At 42.3% G+C, this 19298-nt stretch overlaps 2 protein-coding genes across 2 annotated transcripts; one reads left to right on the top strand and one right to left on the bottom strand.

Moving 5' to 3' along the window:
• Positions 1 to 821: 821 nt before the first annotated feature.
• Positions 822 to 11649, top strand: rps6kb1b (ribosomal protein S6 kinase B1b). The gene is made up of 15 exons (XM_085371731.1): positions 822 to 978; positions 2346 to 2383; positions 2481 to 2601; positions 2729 to 2797; positions 6172 to 6319; positions 7230 to 7287; positions 7524 to 7624; positions 7729 to 7819; positions 7944 to 8034; positions 8161 to 8268; positions 8350 to 8412; positions 8544 to 8621; positions 8745 to 8852; positions 9134 to 9246; positions 10297 to 11649. The coding sequence occupies exons 1-15, from the start codon at positions 910 to 912 to the stop codon at positions 10550 to 10552; spliced, it is 1512 nt and encodes a 503-aa protein (XP_085227857.1). The 5' UTR covers positions 822 to 909; the 3' UTR covers positions 10553 to 11649.
• Positions 11650 to 12007: 358 nt separating this feature from the next.
• slc33a1 (solute carrier family 33 member 1) lies at positions 12008 to 18498 on the bottom strand. Its single transcript, XM_085370609.1, has 10 exons — positions 18298 to 18498; positions 17946 to 18026; positions 17192 to 17625; positions 16918 to 17071; positions 16634 to 16829; positions 16340 to 16539; positions 16065 to 16249; positions 15871 to 15988; positions 15009 to 15224; positions 12008 to 14905 (listed from the first exon to the last, which is right to left on the bottom strand). The coding sequence occupies exons 3-10, from the start codon at positions 17581 to 17583 to the stop codon at positions 14741 to 14743; spliced, it is 1626 nt and encodes a 541-aa protein (XP_085226735.1). The 5' UTR covers positions 17584 to 17625; positions 17946 to 18026; positions 18298 to 18498; the 3' UTR covers positions 12008 to 14740.
• Between the last annotated feature and the right edge of the window lie 800 nt (positions 18499 to 19298).

Here is a 19298-nt window from a genome sequence, read left to right as displayed (position 1 = left end):
TTTTTGGCAGCTTGAAAATGGCATATTATCAGTGTTATTGTTCCTGTACAAGTTATTCAGCAGTTCTTGGAGAGGTTTTGGGATACAATATATCACATGTAACCCTTCTGGAATATATCCAACAAGTTTGAAGCAGAAATATTGTTTCAGTGACAAGTTATAGGCCACAATCACTTTTTGGTAGCGCTAAAATGCCATGTTCTCAGTCGTTATTCTGCACAAACAAGAAAGAGTCATGGTGATACTGGCACAATAGGTCTTTATTGTTTTAACTACTATTCGACAGTCTTATAACAAACATGAACAACGAGAGTAGACATACTAAACCTGTAGGCATTAATTATTCCATCGTGATGCGTGTAGTCATTCGTGACTGCGCTACACACTGAAAGCAACCTTCTGATAGCGTCATAATTCGGTTACAAGAAACGTTAAAGCTCCATAAATGCATACCTTTGCCTAATAACAAAGGCATAAATGTGTTTGGGTTTTCCCCCCCACGTTATATCAGTTGCACGGAAGTAGCTGGCAACGCAAGTAATCCGGGCGCTGCAGCTTTAAGCAGCTGCGCGCGCTCCCGCGGACGGCAATCAGTTTCTGGCAGACAATCACTTTTTGGCACAACACCTGTCGTGCGATCGAACATTGCAGCCGACCACACAGCAAATATGAACGGTGGCTGTTGTGTGTGCCTTCGCTCCCTTTTCGCTTGCGCTTTGTTTAGACCCCTAAAAACGCTCCAAAGCCCTGTGACAAAATGAAACGAGGTTACCGCCCACTTTGTGAGTGCCGCAGTGCGCATGCTCAGTGTAGTAGCCGGTTATGGCGGCGGTGTGTGTTTGTCCATGAGGTGGGGGACTCCTGCTATTCTTGCGGTGTGTGACAGAGCGATCTGAGCGAAGCGCTGCCATGGCTGGAGTGTTTGACATTGATTTGGACCAGCCGGAGGAAAATGTCTCCGACGATGAGAACGAGGAGGTATACTTTAGCGGGAGACGCTGACGATTTACCGCGAAAGCTGTCACAGCAGAAACTCTCCACGCACGGAAGCTAGCTGCTTAGCCTGGTAGCCTGCCTGACAGCCGCCCGCAGGCCTTCTCCTGCAGCCGGACAGCTCAGGCCCTTTTCACACAGGGACATAGCCGAAGCTAGTGCTAATTAGCATGACCGGGATCGCGACAGAGCTGTCACCGGCTTTAATGCTAACGTGATCCGGCGATGACATGCGCACGGTGTTGACGCTGTGTCAAAGCCCAGCGCTGTCATGTTGGGAGTTGAGCAAGACGTCCTTACTTGGCCAAAGGTGCTGCAGTGATAAATGTGGCTCCGAGCGCAACAGTTTATTTTGGCAGGACTGACAGCCAGAGTCGGAATGTGCACCGGAGTGTCCGCTTGTTTCTGTTCTCGCTGAGATATAAAAGGCAGCAATACTCCAGAAATACACTGCATTTTTAAAATGAGGGGCTTTGAAGAGCTGCTGTCAGAGTCTAGGCTTCTTATTACAAAAACAAGAAAAAAACTTCCAAGTGTAGCTGCTGAAAAGAAGAGAGTGCAATAAACAGCACACACTGTCTATATGTGTAAACTTTATCAAGAAAGCTTTGCTGAAAGGTCACATCAGTCTCTTTAAAGAGGAAGATTTTTTTTATTAAGGCTATTGTGCAAGAGGCTATAATTTAGGTACTGCTATAAATATTTACTGTTTTCGTGAGTGATTATTTAAGTGAGTTGTAGATCAGTTATTACTGATTGCAAGGGAAGAAAACCAGCAAGTGGAGAAGCTGTGAGAAGAAAATGTTTGGTATTTTTTGCTAAAGATTGATTGGAAGCATTAATCAATATTCAAAAGAGCTGCTGAGTAACTGAATTCACAAGAATTTATTGATGAAACAAGTAAGCTCTAAATGTAAACAGCTGTTGCCCTGCATGCTGCTAAGCTCAGTGTTAGAAATGCTTTATTGTAGTTGTTACTTAAAAACGTAGAGGACTGGGTATGTCCTTATGAAGTTAAAAGCTGAGAGAAAGCCTTAAAAACCGATGGCTCTGTCACAAGCGCCTTCAGTCCACATATTAATGTATCCTTGGGCCAACTGAAAGTTTCCCTGGGTGCATCCATCAGAGTGTGAGTGTTAGAAAAAGCACTTGGGGATAGTGAATAGTCCCGTGTGTGATTGGATGAATAAGACGTGTAGAAAGAAGCACTTTGAAGAACTTTAGTAGGAAGGCGCTATTGATAAGTACCAGTTCATTTACCATTTACACCATGGCTGCTGTGGATTCTGTTCATGACAAAAACTAAGAAAAATCCTTCACAACTTTGTTTTGTTTTCCTCTTTTTCTCCCAGGGTCAAATCGCTGATCTCATGGAGCAGTGCATTGAGTTGTAAGTTTTTAAAACTTGACTTTTGTGAGATTTTTATAACCAAAGAGGTCAAAAAGAGGCACGGGCATAATAGAAAGTCGAACATGTCTCACTGCAGCAACATGGATGACTGCGAGAAGATCGAGATATCCGAGGACAACGTCAATCAGGGCACAGAGAACATCCGACCGGAGTGCTTCGAGCTGCTGCGCGTCCTGGGGAAGGGTGGCTACGGAAAGGTAATCATTGCCTTGACAAAGCGCTCTCTTTTATTTGGTGTCTGTGATGTGGCGTCTGTTATTGCTTTGACCCGCATTTCTTAAAGCGCATCTTTTTGACATGTTGATCCCTTTCCTCCCTGGGCAGGTTTTTCAAGTTCGAAAGGTTGTTGGCGCTGCAGCGGGCAAAATATTTGCCATGAAAGTTTTAAAAAAGGTACATTTCTTCCCCTTTTCTTTGCTATGTTACCCTTCACCAATTCCGGAACACACAATCCTGTTCATCAATTAGAGCGCCTCTCATTATGTTTTATATGAACACAGCTGCATGTTTGCCATTAAACATTACGATGCTTTGGTCTGCAAACATTGGCTGCCTCTGAAGCCTGTGGCCGGGTAAGATTTCACTGCTAGTTGGTAGACTGCCATCAGCTCTGCTCTGCTGCAGCCTTGGCACTTAAAACACTCTGCCTCAGCCCATTAGACGCTGCTCGATTCTCACACTGCTTCTGCTTTATTGGCTTACGTGACCCTAGTGACACATTAAAGAACTGCCACGTTTCAGTTATTTGTTTAAACCCCTTGGCTTTAAGGCAGCGGCACAGCTCCGATACGGGGCTGTAGGGTGGCGATAGAGGCCAGGTTTCATCTTTATGAAGCATCTCAAGGTATGAAATCAGTCCTGACTTGCCCAAAATTCCCAGCTGCATACATTTATTTTCTTAAACTACAGTTTATCATCGCACGTTGGTCTGTCCTAACCTGCCAGTTGTTCCCTCCATGTGGAAAGAGATCACTGTATGAATGCAGAATTTGAGTTAAATACCAGAATTTTCCAGAGATCGCACTTACATAAAACTTCCATTCAGATTTCATGTCCAGTGAAGGAAAAGCTTAGATATTCTTCTTAATTTAAAACAATCCGATAAAGTTTGAGCAGTGATTCACAACTTGGGGCGTTTTCACACCTGTCGTTCATTGACTCGAATCAGTTTTAAACTTGGAGCTATTTCCTGTGGTTTGGTTTGTTTTCAGTATTTTCTCAAAGAAAAATCAAAGCAAACCAAATGCGTCGATACAAAACACGTGAGAATGTTCAATCCACTCATTTGCCAAATGTGTCCCTTTGAACCTATAGCTTCATTAGAAAACACATATGCGTATGTAGAGTACTGTGTAAAAGTCCTGAGCAACCCCTCATATCTTGCTTCCACTGGGATGACTTTTAAATGACCTTCTTGTTATTTTTAAAGTGGGCTTGAGGAATAGTTCTCGAGGCTGGTAAACCACGTTCTTTAACACTAAACTGAATCATTCAAGTAGTATCTTTAGGCACTTTGCTGCTAGTAGCCTGTCACAAAAGCACATCTCTTAAGGTGAATCTACAAAGATATATCAAGCTGACAGGCATAAAATAGGTTTGGTTGAAAACTTGGCATATCTTGGCATGGTGTTCAGTGTGTCCTTCAAAAAATTTGAGGAAACTTGGCAAATGGGGGGAAAAAAGAAGATGCGACAGGCCTTAAAAAAATATCCAAAGCAGATGAATAGTATCTGAAAGTCATGTCCATGAGAAATAGGAAAATATCCAGCAATACTCTCAGTCATGGATTGGCCTCCCCAGATGCCGGACCTCAACATTACTGAAGCTGTGTGTGATCATCTTGACAGAGAACATCCAAAGAAGAGCTTTGAATGTCCTTCAAGAAGTTTGGACAACTATTCCTGAAGACTACTTAAAGAAACGACACGACAGCTTTCCTAACTGAGTTCAGCCTGTGTTAAAGGATAAAAGTAGTTGACTTCAAAGCTTGTTAGAATTGTACAAACTCTGCGTTTCGTGTTTCAATAACTTGCTGCATCTGTTTCCTGTTCTCTTAGTAAGATGTAAAGAAAAGAGAGTTGGCTTAAGACTTTAGTACAGCACCGTATAAAATCCAGAGTAGTCGCGTTTGCTTCAGCCTGTCAGTGTTTTGAACGTGATAGCTGAACTGCTGAACGCATCGTCATCATCCTGTGTGTTAATGTTTCAGCCTCGACTGCCATAAAACCGTCATATAATTTCTCATTTACTCTCTAGTTGGAACTTTGATTCAGGGCTGCATGTGTGAGAGTGAGAGAGGGAAAAGACTCAAAGTCCTGAGGTTGGACTGCGGACTTCTGAGATGCTTCATAAGCACGTGTTAGTAGACTAGTTGGAAGAAGTGAGAAGAGCTGGAAATTCACATTAAATTGCACAAATCAGCCAGTTCTCATTGGTCTTTCACGCAGTGCTGAGACAGCGTAGTTGCTGAAACAGCTTTTTGGCCTTCTGACAAAAGTGTTTAGTAAACAAAAAGAAGAGTGAAGGAAGAGTGCTTTTCTTCTCTCTGTGCACATAATGATTCCCGGTGTACTCCGGCAGGGCTGCGCGTATTTTAATGCATGTTTTTTGGTTTAGTTTATAAGTTACCAGGTGATTGATCTGACTTGCTAAACTTATTAAAGTAGACTTAGAATAATAATAATGAAATGTGATTCTGCTGCTTTCATATGGAAGACCAAAAGACTCAAAAGCTTGACCATAGTGAGACACCACTCAGCACGTGCTGATTAAAAACAAGAAAACACAAATATCTCTTTAAGAAAACCCCAAACCTTGGTATTATTTATCTGACAAACAGAAGAACAGAGACAGCACACTGGACTTGATACATGACATTCAACCACTAAAACGAATGTTTCTGTCCACGAATACAAGGAAATAACTGTAATTTGTCATCTCAATGAAACATAATAGAAATGTGCTTTACTGTTTATTCTTTATTTCTATATTTTCTGCTTCATTGTAAAATAGTAAACTTAAAAATTCATGCCTAACAACAATAATTATGTTCAAACGTTAAAAATATAATTCCAGTTAAAGGGTTTGCACGTACTAGTGGATTAACCATTACATTACTACAACATTAGTAATGTAATTACAAATACTTTTAACTTTAGGCCAGCTCTGACATAAACATTACACTAATACATTTGTTAAGTACTGCACTATCCAGCTGGTTGTGTCATGTGATCCAACTCGGCAGCCAAATGCAAAATGTTTTTACTTTAAAGGGTTTCGCACTTCCTGGCGACAGCAGTGAATTGACTGAGTTCTGTCTGTGCAAGATATCAAATATGATGGGCACGCTTTGCTAATTTTACTTTCATATTGCAAAATCCGATGTTACAGCATTTTATTTTGAGGAACTTAAGTGTTTAATGGACACAGAAGCAGCTTTTCAAACTAAGAACATCCACGCTGTCGTTTATTTTCGGGGTACAAATTTAGCCACTTGTGTAAAATGTTATCTTTTACTTACACTGTGACTCACATACATATATAGTGTCTCTGTGTCGCCTGGATTGGTGGCGTGTTGTTGGTCAAGCTTTTGAGTTGTTCTGCCCACCGTACTGCTGATGACTAAGCTGAAGCCCTGAGTCTTACAGTGAAGTCTTGTTATTTTCTCTGTATTAGTCACGTGGGACAAACAGGCAGTGACCAAAAATATGCTGCATATAATGCTGCTGTGTCTGCTTCTTAAATAATGTCGATTTGTTCATTTGCAGGCTATGATTGTGCGCAACGCCAAGGACACAGCCCACACCAAGGCGGAGAGGAACATCCTGGAGGAAGTAAAGCATCCCTTCATTGTCGATCTCATCTACGCCTTTCAGACGGGAGGGAAGCTATACCTCATCCTGGAGTATCTGAGTGGTCAGTGGAAGCAGTACACTCACATATACAGAGCATTAACATGGCTCCTAGCAGGCACTCTTCTTGTATCTTACTATATGCGTGAAATCTCTGTCTGCCTGTGAGCTCCTCCTAAAAACCAGCACGAGTTGAGCAACCAAAATTGGCACATAGATGCGTCTTACAGGGGATTTATGCTTCAATGGGAAATCTACGCAATTTACCTTACGTCGCAACCTCAAACCCCTCTGAAACCTCGCACCAGATAAAATATAAAATTACCAGAAATATAACTACAACAATCATATGACCCCCTCAACCCTATGAGCAAGTGTTTTGGTGACAGTGGGAAGGAAAAACTCCCTTTTAACAGGAAGAAACCAGGTTCAGTGTAAACATCAGATCTGAATATTGTAAATACACTGAAATCAGAGTTCTTTGCATTTTATTTTCCACCCTTTTTCTTTTTCCTTCTTCACTCTCTCATCTCTCCAGAGTGCTCTCACACTGTCTTCAAACTGTATGTAACAGGATCTAATGCACACATCCGTTACACTGTAGCTGTCTGGTTAATCATGGATTTATCTCTAATGTGTCTGATATTAGATAATGTTATACTATTTCATTTCGCCGTGAGGCCAGAGAGGAGTGTCCCAAACAGTTAATGTGCAGGGGTTAGTGTGAGGGGTCACAGCAATTTCCCTCGCCCGTCTCGGTGCGATGGAGGCGTAAAGGTTTATGGAGGTTAATATACGAGTAGTGTGAGTCACATAATTGTGGTTTAGATTCCCGAGCAGAAACGTTTGCATCTATCGGACACGAGAACCTGACTGTCACCTCTTCTTTCTATTCGGCTGTTCCACACGGGTCAGACATTTAGGAGTGTGCATATATGGCTGTTAGTAGCATGAACATGTGTTCACCTGTGCAGGAGGAGAACTCTTTATGCAGCTGGAGAGAGAGGGCATCTTCATGGAAGACACAGCCTGGTGAGCATGACGACGCACTGAAACACAGATTGCAGGATGAAATGTTCGGATTGTTTAAAGATGATGTAATATCTCAGAGACCTCTGTTATAGATGTCGACAGTCTGAATGAGTTCATTAGTTCTGTTACACTGCAGATAAGCATAAGCAGCAAAATATATGCTTTGTCTTTTCTTGTCTGATGGCTCAGATGCAATGTGGACCTCAGACCGGCTTAAAGTTTTTCTCTTTCTTTAGTTTTTACCTGGCAGAGATCTCCATGGCTCTGGGTCACCTGCACCAGAAGGGCATCATCTACAGAGACCTAAAGCCCGAGAACATCATGCTTAACAGCCAAGGTGAGATGGGAAATGGCTAAAAAAATCAAAAATGACCTTAAGATTTATAATGGCAGCTCTTTTTCAATGTATATGTTAATGTGAGGCTAATGTTTTCCTCAAAGGTCACGTAAAGCTGACAGACTTCGGGCTGTGTAAAGAATCCATTCACGACGGCACGGTCACGCACACTTTCTGTGGCACCATTGAATATATGTGAGTACACTTCTTGTTTTTAATTAATCTCTTATCCAGCAATGAGAGTCGCTCTTCGTGGCCGCTTGATGATCTTTGCTAAGTAATATTGCTGCACCAGTAATAAGCACTCGCATTATCACAGGGCTCCAGAGATCCTCATGAGAAGCGGGCACAACAGAGCGGTGGACTGGTGGAGTCTGGGCGCTCTGATGTACGACATGCTCACAGGAGCGGTCAGTTAAACATTAACAGCCTGGAAAGAAAAAAAGCTTTCTCATTGGCTCTTATTAATGGACTGTTATAAATATGAATCCGCATTAGCGACGGTAGAGTAACCTCAGCTCCATGTTTTACTGCAGCCGCCTTTCACTGGTGAAAACCGAAAAAAGACAATTGACAAGATCCTGAAGTGTAAGCTCAGCCTCCCGCCGTACCTCACACATGAAGCTCGAGACCTCCTAAAAAAGGTATCAAGAGGTTGTTTTTTTCCCCTCCTGTTAGTTCGTCTTGTTATTGTCTTCTTATTTTTATTTCTTCCTTTTTTGCAGTTGCTAAAGAGAAACGCTTCATCGCGCCTGGGAGCGGGAGCAGGAGACGCTGCAGAGGTGCAGGTGAGAATATGCAGCTGGATGTCGGTGATGAGTCGCACCAGCTCTGCCATGAACTACTCAGTGCTTATCTATAGATGCAGAGCACACATATTCCATCTGTTCATTGCGCTTTGTGCGTGGTTGTGCCATAGGGTCATACCTTCTTCCGACACATCAACTGGGAGGAGTTGCTGGCTCGGAAAGTGGAGCCTCCCTTCAAGCCTTTTCTGGTGAGTACTCGAGCGGGAAACTGCAAGAAGTCCTACGTTTCGGGAATCGCAACCTCTCCTGTTTCAGACGTGCTCGTGTTGCTGTACTCCCTCACCTGCGTGTCCTCTCTTCTGTCTTCGCAGCAATCGGCTGACGACGTGAGTCAGTTTGACTCAAAGTTCACCAGTCAGACGCCCGTCGATAGCCCGGATGACTCGACCCTCAGTGAGAGCGCCAATCAAGCCTTCCTGGTAACTTCTGACTCAGGCTCTGTTAGAGTTTTCAGTACTCAGTCCATATGCAGCATCTCTTAAGGCTCAAAGGAGGACAGTAAGGTGTCATCTTAATGATTTCTCAGTTGTTTTAGGATTTAATGGTAAACTGTAAAGATTATTAATTATCACAGGGCAGAAATAAATCTGAGACTGACAGTCGCTGCACTTGGCTCGGTAGTAAACGAGGATTCCTCTCATTAGTTTTGTCCTGAACACAACTTCGTCTCCCCTGACCTGTTTCTTTCCCTGCGATTTAGGGTTTCACGTATATCGCTCCATCGGTCCTGGAAAACATCAAAGAAAAATTCTCGTATGAGCCAAAAATCCGCTCACCCCGACGCATCACGGACAGCCCAAGGACACCGCTCAGGTAATGTCAGCGTGAGAAACGAGCATGTTTGTGTTGCGACGGACGATCCTCAGGCTGATGCCTCTGGTACAAATGCTTTTCATACAGAAGTAACATTTGCCAGATATCATACCGCACTAAAAGTATGTTTTTTGGATAAAATGATCACTTATGGTCTTTAGATATAGTGCAGATTCTCAGTTGGCAATTAGCTTAAAAATAAGTTAAAATAAATATAGTTAACATTTTATTTTGTAAGTTGTGGTGCTTTTATTACAAAAATTAGTGGCATGATGTCCTGTGATAAGAGGCAGCAGATCATAAGTCCTGCATGTCCCAAGGTGAGTCGGCCTGAAGCTCAGGAGAGGCTGAAGGAGAACACAAGTCAGTCCTGACCTAAGTGACTGTGACATGAGCTGCATGAAACATCAGGTTGTTGCTCCCGAAGGAGTTTCTATAAGTTCCTAAATTCAAGAACTTACTGTGTTTTTCCAGCTTGGAGTCAGTTTTTACTCAGTGAGTTCAATAAAGACATGAAAGGTCCAGCTGACCTCCTGTGTGTTAGTTTAGTCCGATGGTTTTAAGACTGCATCTGTTACTTAGATGAAGATCACACCACACTTTGACAGTAGTCGGTGCTGAAATCCTGCTGATTCTCCAGGGTACAAATACTTTTTCTCAGATCTCTCTGGTTTTTGAGGAAGCTCAGATCTTTCAGTGTGTGCCGCAAGATGCTGGATCTTGTACCAGTCTGCATATTTAAACCAGTGAAGGGCAGGATGTCTGAGCAAACTTAGTGATGTTCTCCATCTCATCTGCTCGACTCCACACTCCTGAGATTCTCCCTCAGACAGTAAAGAAACATCTGTCTCTATAGATCACTGTGTACATGGTGTTGCGATCAATAATCTTTTTTTTGTTCTCCATCACAATATTTCGTCAGTTCAGCTGATAAAATCACTTGAAGTTCTTGTCACTGTCTGAATTTTGCCCTTTTTCTGCTGTTAAAATGCAGAAAATAATCAATCTGCCGTTTTTCATCATTCACCTGTTTCTCCTCTGTGCTTTCAGCCCGGTCAAGTTTTCAGGGGGGCACTGTTGGCATCGGAGCCCCCTCGTTCCCAGCGGTGGACCCGGTGTCCTCCAGTCTCCTCAAGACCAGGCCATGGAACTGTCCACCCCAGAGCAGATGGACATCACAACCAGCGCCGAGGCCTCGGCCCCTCTCCCCATCCGTCAGCCTGCTGGGATCAACCTTGCTCAGATGAAGCAGCAAGCCTATCCTGTCATGGCCAAACGGCCCGAGCATCTACGTATGAACCTATGACCCCGCCGCCACTGTTTAGGAGAGTATATTTCTTGACTGTTTTTTTTTCTTCCTCCCACTATTTTTTTAAGAAACAAAGCAAAAAGAAATGGATGCTAGAGACAATGAAAATCCAAAATTGCACATCCACACACTACATATACTGTCAGAACCTGCAGTTTGTGCGTGCATTTGGGACTCCGGCGTGCTATGGTTAAGTGCTACCAACGATATCACGTCTCACCACTTCCGACACCTCAGGTCTGTTGACCTTCGTCTTCTACCCCGACCCCACCCCCGCTCAAATGGACTACAACAGGAGATGCTTGGAGGAGCTGCAGCCTGTAACGTGTCTCACGGTATGCAAGCAACTCAAACTGAAATGCAGTCGGCTAGAAGATATCCAAAGTGCTTTACGCTGTTTAAAAGTGGGGGGAGGCGAGCTTCTTCTATTGGAAGAATTTGGAAAGGACTTCTCAGATAAAACGCTTCCTGTCTCTGAGTGAAAAGGTATGAATTTATTTTTTAAAAAAAGAAGGATTAAGGAAATTTTCTTTGAGTAGCAGATAAGAGGCGGCTCTGGTGATGATGAATATAGCTTTGTCTTAATAAACACATCAACGATGAACCAGAGAGCCTCGATTCAAAGGAGTAAAACCCCTGTTGACTTTTACAATCTGAGCGTCAGTGTTATGGATGACGTGTGACATGGTTCATTTGGCGTGGGATCCCTCCCTCAGTTATCCACTCTTCAGGCACTACCACACTATGGGTTGCATCAGTGGGGTTAGCCGGCACGTCACCAGGTGCACGAGCCTCATTCAGCATTAGCGTGAACCACTGTCTCTTCCCCTACCGTCACACAAAACATCAAACTGATTTCGGTGCTGCTTTCTTTGACCCTCCCTCCTCAGTCTTACACCCAGCAGGAGATGCTGCGCCCCTGCTGTTTTCAGGACGTCGGACCTCACCTGACCCGTGGAATGATTCACATCGGAGACTGCGGCACCAGTTGATCTGGACTGTCTGCCGTTTTTATGCTCCAAAAGCCTGGAGCAGCATTTACAGCCTCCTTGCCTCTGCATTAACTTGTTAAGGAGCAACATTTTAGAAGTCTTGGAAAGCAAGAAAAATTATAAATAAACTGTAAAAGAAATACAAACTGCCGTGTCGTGTTTTAATTTCAAGAAAAGCACCGGGAGACCTCGTATGTTTGCATATCGTTTAATTACAAAGTTGTGCTGCGAGCACATTTGAATGTATCACCAGACATCTGATCAGTCCTGTTTCCTTTTCTTTTGTAACTGGAGATTTGAACTAATCACAAACACAAAAGGTGCAAAGTAAAAAAAACAAAAACTAAAGTAATTAAAAAAAAATTATAATTCTTTTAAAGATGGAGTAGTTTACCACTCAAAGACTAGCTTATCAGGAAATAATCTGAAACCTCTACTAAAAAACTTCACTGATTCCCAAACAAAATCAAAACAATCACAGCGCCCTGATAATGCTGAAAAAGCTGAATCTCAGCTGTTTAAAAAAAAAAAAAAAACGTGGCCACAAATGAACATGAAAGGCCCCACGGTCATTTGAAGTAGTTCATTTAATGTAAACTATGAGGGACTGAACAAAGACGTGGAAAAACAACAACAACATAAAAACATACAGTTTACAAAACCATTTGAGTTCAAAGGTAGCCGTACCCTCACACGAACCCTGATTGTGCACTTCTGCTTTTCTATCTGACACAGTCGGACTTTCAAGTGCTGGTTTCAGAGAAATTCATTCATGAATGTGTGTACAGTATGAAAAACATCAGAAAAAACACGCTCGTCAAGTTGCACTCCAAAGGCTGCTGGTCTGAGATCTGAATTGTTTGGTGGCCATTAAATTCTTTTTCCTTACAGGCAACGGAAAGTAAAACCCTTATCTGCCTGCTACAAATATGTAATGATAAAAACTTGGGAATGAACCACCTGCCAAAGAGATACACTTCCACTCTTGGGCTTGTGAGATCACATTGAAACATTTTTTTAAGGAAAGCATATCTGTGTATGGCTCTTCAAATGAAGCATTATATAATAATTTCTCATAAACATAATTTTCAGTGGAATATCTACACAGGCATATAGAGGACATTTTTACCAACCATCAATGCTGTATTCCAGTGTTCACAAATGTGTCAAAAAAGCTGATTGATGATAAAAAAAAATAAACTTTTTCCAGTGATGCTGTCACAGCTGAAAAACACTTGGCTAGTTTAGTGTTACTTATAGTCTCAAAATGGTTTTAATGCAACTATGTGTACTACTCCCTTCAAAGAGCTGAGTGTAATGGAAAGAGGAGTGAGAGACCTCTGTGCACAGCTGAGTACGAGTACATCAGTGGGTCTAGCTTTCAAAAGAACAAAACAGATGTCTCACTGGTCCTTGATTGGCCGCTTAGTTAGAAAGTACTCATCAGAGCTACACTGTCTTGATCCATGCTCAATCATCCAGATAAGTAAATCCCAGAAAGTTGATTCCGTTAATCTGGAAGCTGTATTTTTGGGGTCATCCAAGGGACTTCTTCCATCTCGGCTACATTTGCATGATAACTGAAGCTAGCACCATTGACTAACAATGACCAACACCATTTTTCTGGGCCATGAGAGCTAGGCTGTGCTTGTTTGAGAAGGGAGTAGTACACACTGTAGCACAAAAACTTATTCAAACAAACAAGGATGCTGTGAAGATGTCTAAAAATTATTTTTCTTTTCAAGTTAGATGGAAAAAAAAGTGCTTTTCCTGCAAAAACAAGGACCTTTCTAAGTGACCACAAATTTATTATAGCAAAAGCTGACCGTACTGTCCCAGCAGGTGCACTCAGCTAAGAGATCCTCGATATGCACTGCAAATGCAGACGGACGATATAGTTAAATGCCTACATCAGGTTTAATATGTGCTGCATCAATAATCTATAACTCGGGGGAATGCAGTCTATTATTATCTGGGGCCTAGCTGAATACTGAAGCATGCCAAGTATACTGTCCGGTGAAAAATCACACCAGCTGTCTTTGGAAGCTTAAAACACCTTTACCTGGCAGACTACTAAAAACCTAAATGGTCCAACAGTGAAGAGTGGCACTGACCAACAATGCAATTCCATTTTTAATTGGTCCTTATTTAAGAAACACATTTATAAAGCAGTTTAGATCTCACATATCTCACTTCATGTAACCACAGATGGTTCGCAGTATGCAATTTAGAGTCTTCGTAAGGAATATGCACTTAGCTGCCCAATCAGAAAAATAACTGGCGTATGAAAGCAGCCATATCATTAAGTGCAGCTTTCTAAATGACAGTAGATTTGTGAAAACGAGTATTCTTCATTGTAACTTCATCTGCAAATAACTAATATTCCCTGCCTTCATTTTTTAACTACAGTGCAGCTCAGACTAAGCGGTGGTTTGTTTTTTTTAAAGACTTAAAAGCTAAATAAGGCACAAATTACTTTACTGGAAAAAAAACCTACTCAGAAAGTAATTTTAAGAAAATATTGAGAGGGAGGTAATTTAGCTGGATTACTACACGGACTGAGTTAAACTGCATATACTTAGGTCAGATTTAGTGCTTCTGCGTATCCTGACTGTCTTTCCCTCGAGTATCCTTTTAACGTAGACCAAACAAAGGTGTGGCAGGTGAACAAGTCTGTCTAAAGTTCTTCCTTTACAAGATTTCTTCTGTGAAAGGTTTAGAAAGGATGATGTGCTTCTGCCATTTGGGGTAAAAAAAAAAAAAAAAAAAGAAAAACTGCGCAGAGCAGCATAGCCTGGCCATCCGAGCACGTTTAAACGAACCCAAAACATGACCTAATCTTTGACTGAGCTCTTTTTGGTTAAGCGATTTCAAGCAGCAGGATATATATGAGAGCCAAATCAAGATAACTTTGTAACTATAGTCTGAGGGTTGTTTCAGTTTTGAGTACAATATCATTTACTATTAGTGAGATTAATGACAAAAGATAAAAATAGTGAATATCTTCACGTATGTATAATTCAGCGTGACAGAAGCAAAGCGTGGGGGTAAATGCTTTCTGAATGTAGCAGCTAGAGCAGGGCCGGAGACACGGGATGTATGAGGATGGAAGTAGTTCAGCAGTTTTTGGTGTAGTAAATGAAGGTCGAGTGAACCAAAGAGTGCCTGCGGTGTAGCTGATCGTGCGTTCTCCTCAGTTCACTCTGCACTTCCATGCAGCCGGGCTCTGCTCCTGCAGACGCCTCATTTTCTTCCCTAACCACACCCACCAGGCTAAACCCATCACAACACAGACCACAGACTCCACGTAGTAACCGTCCAGTGTCGTCACACAGACGCCGCCTTCCTTCACACACAGCTAGAGGTTTGAACATGGGAGAAAGAATTATTTGAACTTTTAGAGCATTATAGAAGAGAACACACACACCATCTTGCCCCATCCTCATCGTCTGATCACTTACCAGAGCCTCTTCAGAAGAGCCGCAGCTCTGCCCAGCAGCCCCCTGGCATTCCTTAGAGGTCAGCGGATCGACCAGCCACAGAGCCACAGTGGAAGGCCAGTTTCCTCCGAGGTTAGTGACCGTGTTCAGCAGGGTCATGTAGGTCCCGCCGATAAGGGGGTCACTCACTTTGGCATGGAAAGCCATGCAGGCCACATACATGCTATACAACGCCACCTGGAGAATAATAAACAAAAAACAGAAGGTTAACAAAGTTCTTTCAGTCTACTATAACCTGATTTTTCTTGCTTAATTATCTTATTAATTCAGTTTTGTTGGCAAATTTCTAAAGGACTGCAGTCCTGTATAGTGTTTGTTCAGGTAGGCCATCAAATCCTCAACTGGCAAATCAGCTAATGATTCACCTGGAACTTCTCATCCAGCACATCCTTGTCACAAGGGGGCAAGCTCTGCATGTCGGATGCCCTTCCTGACAGCCGCAGAGGGGAGTGTCTCTGTCGGTGGACTTGACCAGCGGCCTTTTGCTCCCCAAGTGAATGTTTAAGCCACTCTACTGTTAACCTGCATACATTTTCTGCATATCTTGATGCTGCTTTGCAACCCATCTCCACTCAGCTTCTGTTTTCATGCTCTGTATAACCTAATCAGTCCCTGTTGGCATTGATGGCTGCTCTGTTATGTGCTGGGCTCTTGCTCCTGCTCTGCCACAACAGAGCCACACTGCCTGATATCAATTACAGCAGATGGAAATAAGAGTCTTCTTTTGACTACAGCGGCTAGTAGTCTTTTCACAGAGGCAGTAAGCTGGAAGACACTGTAGCACTCTGGACTAGAAAATAAGAACAGCAAAGAAATTGCAAACCTGATGCAATGCATAGCTGAGCAGCACTACGGCATAGTAGTAAACTGGGAAGGCTCCTTCTTGTTTTACGCTGGGAGTCCACCACACTAGCAGAGCAAACTCCAATCCGATAAGCAGCCTGCAGCACAGAACAAGATCGTTTTAGCTTTCTGTTTACTGAATGTGTGCGTAGTGTGTGCAGAATGCGTTACCACCTAAATGGGAAGGCCTTGTAGAAGATGTCCAGAGGTCTGGGCCCTGCTGTGTATCTACTGATGACCACTGGCAGGAAGATCTGGAGAGGTACCATGGGCACTGCTAGCAATGCTAGCTGCTCTTTGGGAACTCCAGCCTCCATCAGCTTCAGACCTGTAACCGCATCTGCTGCAGAGAAACCCATCTGAAACACAAAGAGAGTGGAAAAAATTACATTTCCACCTGGCAAATATCCAAAAGTGACACCTTCATGTATCCAATAGTGACCAATTACCTTAGCAGTGAGAAGCAGGAGACAAAAGGTAAAGACTGTTGGCATCTTGATGATGGATAATAGCAACTTGTAGGTTTCCATGACACCCTGTGTTTCCTCCGGGGTGGTAGTCGTTCTTCTGCCACGTACATTTTCCCTTTTAAAGATGGCAACCAGAGTGGTGGAAATCAGGAATACCACACCCCAAAAGAACAAGAAATCTGCACCGGAGGAAACAAAAGACCAAAACTGCTGTTTATTCACCAACAGAAATATATTTGACTTTTTTTTTTAGGGGTTATGGATAGAAAGTACCTGACAAGGTAACAATGCCGGTGTCTTTGGGCACTATTCTGAGGTATTTGTTGCAGAAGTCAGGAGACTCCAGAGCCAGAAAGAGCACATTTCCCAGGAAGTAGCCAGCTGTCTGGCCTACAGAGTTGCATGTAGATGCATAGCCCACATTTTCTCTGGATAACATAGTCAGTGCCCAGCCATCCACAGCTATATCCTTAAATAACAAGGAGGTAAAGAAAGGAAACGCCTTTTATTTATCGATCTAAATATCTGTCTGTATCATGGTGTTTAAAGAAGCTTACCTGTGTGGCTGCCAGGAAGGCAAGCATGAAGAAGACAGCAGTAAGCGTAACCACATCTGGTCCTCCCTTACTCTGCAGCAGTGACTCAACCTTTGCAGAAAGGTAGAGCATGAAGAGGCCCAAGAGGTACTGTGTGGGCACCAGCCATGACTTTCTGCAGAAACATGAGGAAGACATAATTAGGAGAAGGAAGCGCAGTCTAGAGATATGAAGTGTAATAACATGGATACAGATTAAAACATCAGGGTAATCAGCATCCAGATGTATTTCTTACCTCCTACCAAACCTACTGAAGTACAGAGCGTCCACCAGGGGTGCCCACAAAAGCTTGAGACTAAATGGCCAGAAGACAAAGCTGAAGAAGGCTTGGTCTTTGTAGCTGACATTCTTACTCTGCAAAATCAGAGGGATGCTTCCACCCAGTCCAAGAGGAATCCCCTGCAGCACATAGAGAAATAGAAGCAGCGACACATTCCCCAGCTCGCCGCGTATCCCAGACCTGCGAGGCGACCCTCGCAGCAGAAGAGAACCCTGCTCTCTTTCGTCTTCTATCCCCGGCTCAGAGAAGTCACTCTCCATGTCGTTTATGTTTTCAGGTGGGAGGGTGCCACCCACCTGCTTCCTCTGCCTCCCGTTCTTGTGTCTGATTAAATTTGAGGACTCCATAATGGATTAGTGGGCCTCAACCCTCCAGTCCTATCAGCAAATCTTCAAAAGGAGATGAGTGAAAACAACTGATACAACTAAACCGATTTTTAGTTGAAGCTGCTATAAATGCCTTCAATCATTTAGTTTGTACAGTGACAGCATTATGGGAAGCAGAATCATGCTGATCAAAGCAGATAGGTTTATATTATTTTAATATGCAATGGAGAAGCAGTGAAAAGGTGCAGTGAGCAACAAACAATGAAATGGGGAATTCCTTGGACTGAACAATTCTGATGAAGACGAGAAAGTGAGTTTGTGAATAACGTTCAAATTACGCTGCATGCACATGGCAACACATCAGAAAAAAGATGACCACATACCAGTGCGCCTGTGCAAATACTTTGCATTAATCATAAACTGTGGCAGTCACTCATTGTTGGGGTTGAAGGTAGAACTGACGACTGCATGGAATCACAAAAAATCAAAATCAAACTAAGTTAAACCCTGATCTATGATAAATAAGGGTACAGTAAAGAGAAATAAGTCCAATGGAGATGCTAAGGTTCAATATATTCAGAGTACAATAACACGCAGGGTCCCGCTCTCATCTGAAAACTACCAAGTGTTACAGAAAAGTAGAAATAAAACACATCAAATCAATATAAGACGTTTTCAAATACATACAAAGCACATGTAAGTTGAAAAAGGTGAAACACATGAATTTAGACATACCTGGTGATGGCAGCATGCCAGATCATAAAACACAGGCGGTTGAATCACAGAATTAATCAACGGAAAAATCAGCTCATTCAGTTTTTTCATTCAGAGGTAAGAGACATCTTCATAAAGACGAGAAAACACAAGGAAATGAAAAGCGTTTCACTTATAACTCTCACATCGGTGGACATCAACACAGCCGAGCAAGGAAATGCGACAAGTACAGCTTACAAATGTGTCCGGCGCCTACAGCTGACGTGTCAAAATATGACTGCATGTAGTTCCGCTTCAGTGTACGTAACGTCTAAATATTGGTGAAAAAAAAAATACACTCAAGCGGAACTACAGTTGGTATCATTCACATAAAGCATATTACATAAAATGTAAAATTAACTTTAAATAAAAATCAGACCTACAAAAAATAATGAACTGTTAAGTTCTAGTTTAGTGCTGTAAATAAATGCAGTGAGTACAAATGTCAAATTAAATCGCATAATTCATATAATTATAATAATCATATCATTTCTGTCAATTTTCTGTCATTCAACCCCAGCTTTTAACACTTTTTACAGGGTTTTGTGTGTGTGTGTGTGTGTGTGTTTGTGGTTTGTTTTTTTGTATTTGTTTTGTTTTTAGTCACAGTTTACACACAACCCTGTTTTTTCTCTTTTGTGTGTGTGTGTGTGTGTGTGTGTGTGTGTGTGTGTGTGTGTAGTAGTAGTAGTAAACTACCGAGACTATAAACAATAAATACTTTTTGGATAAAGCATATCTCATTTTAAACCCATCTTATTTTAATTTAATATGTCGTCTCTACCTGAATCTCTTTTGGCTGTAAACTTGTAAGAGTGAAAATTTGGTTTAAAAGAATCACCAACAAACCAAAAACAAAATTTGAACATGGGCGAGTGCTTTGTGCAATAAACTTAATTGAATCACAGTTTTTCCACAGTGTTGTGATTCTAATCATACACAGTGGTTTGGATGACTTTTCCACATGCAGCATTAGGATAGTG

The sequence above is a fragment of the Diplotaxodon limnothrissa genome, linkage group LG14, assembly GCF_057381915.1.
Source record: "Diplotaxodon limnothrissa isolate DT_005_m linkage group LG14, D_limnothrissa_male_GT1.1, whole genome shotgun sequence".
Taxonomy (NCBI): domain Eukaryota; kingdom Metazoa; phylum Chordata; class Actinopteri; order Cichliformes; family Cichlidae; genus Diplotaxodon; species Diplotaxodon limnothrissa.
This window is presented reverse-complemented; position numbering and strand designations above follow the sequence as displayed.

What these genes read in the sequence shown, in the direction of transcription:
- rps6kb1b (XM_085371731.1), top strand. Translation starts at nt 910, where the DNA reads ATGGCTGGAGTGTTTGACATTGATTTGGACCAGCCGGAGGAAAATGTC. An exon ending in CCGACGATGAGAACGAGGAG is followed by an intron (nt 979 to 2,345) that starts GTATACTTTAGC and finishes TTTTTCTCCCAG; the next exon opens with GGTCAAATCGCTGATCTCAT. An exon ending in ACGACATGCTCACAGGAGCG is followed by an intron (nt 8,035 to 8,160) that starts GTCAGTTAAACA and finishes GTTTTACTGCAG; the next exon opens with CCGCCTTTCACTGGTGAAAA.
- slc33a1 (XM_085370609.1), bottom strand. Translation starts at nt 17,583, where the DNA reads ATGGAGTCCTCAAATTTAATCAGACACAAGAACGGGAGGCAGAGGAAG. An exon ending in CGGCATTGTTACCTTGTCAG is followed by an intron (nt 16,540 to 16,633) that starts GTACTTTCTATC and finishes CCTCCGGTGCAG; the next exon opens with ATTTCTTGTTCTTTTGGGGT. An exon ending in GCTCTTCTGAAGAGGCTCTG is followed by an intron (nt 14,906 to 15,008) that starts GTAAGTGATCAG and finishes TCAAACCTCTAG; the next exon opens with CTGTGTGTGAAGGAAGGCGG.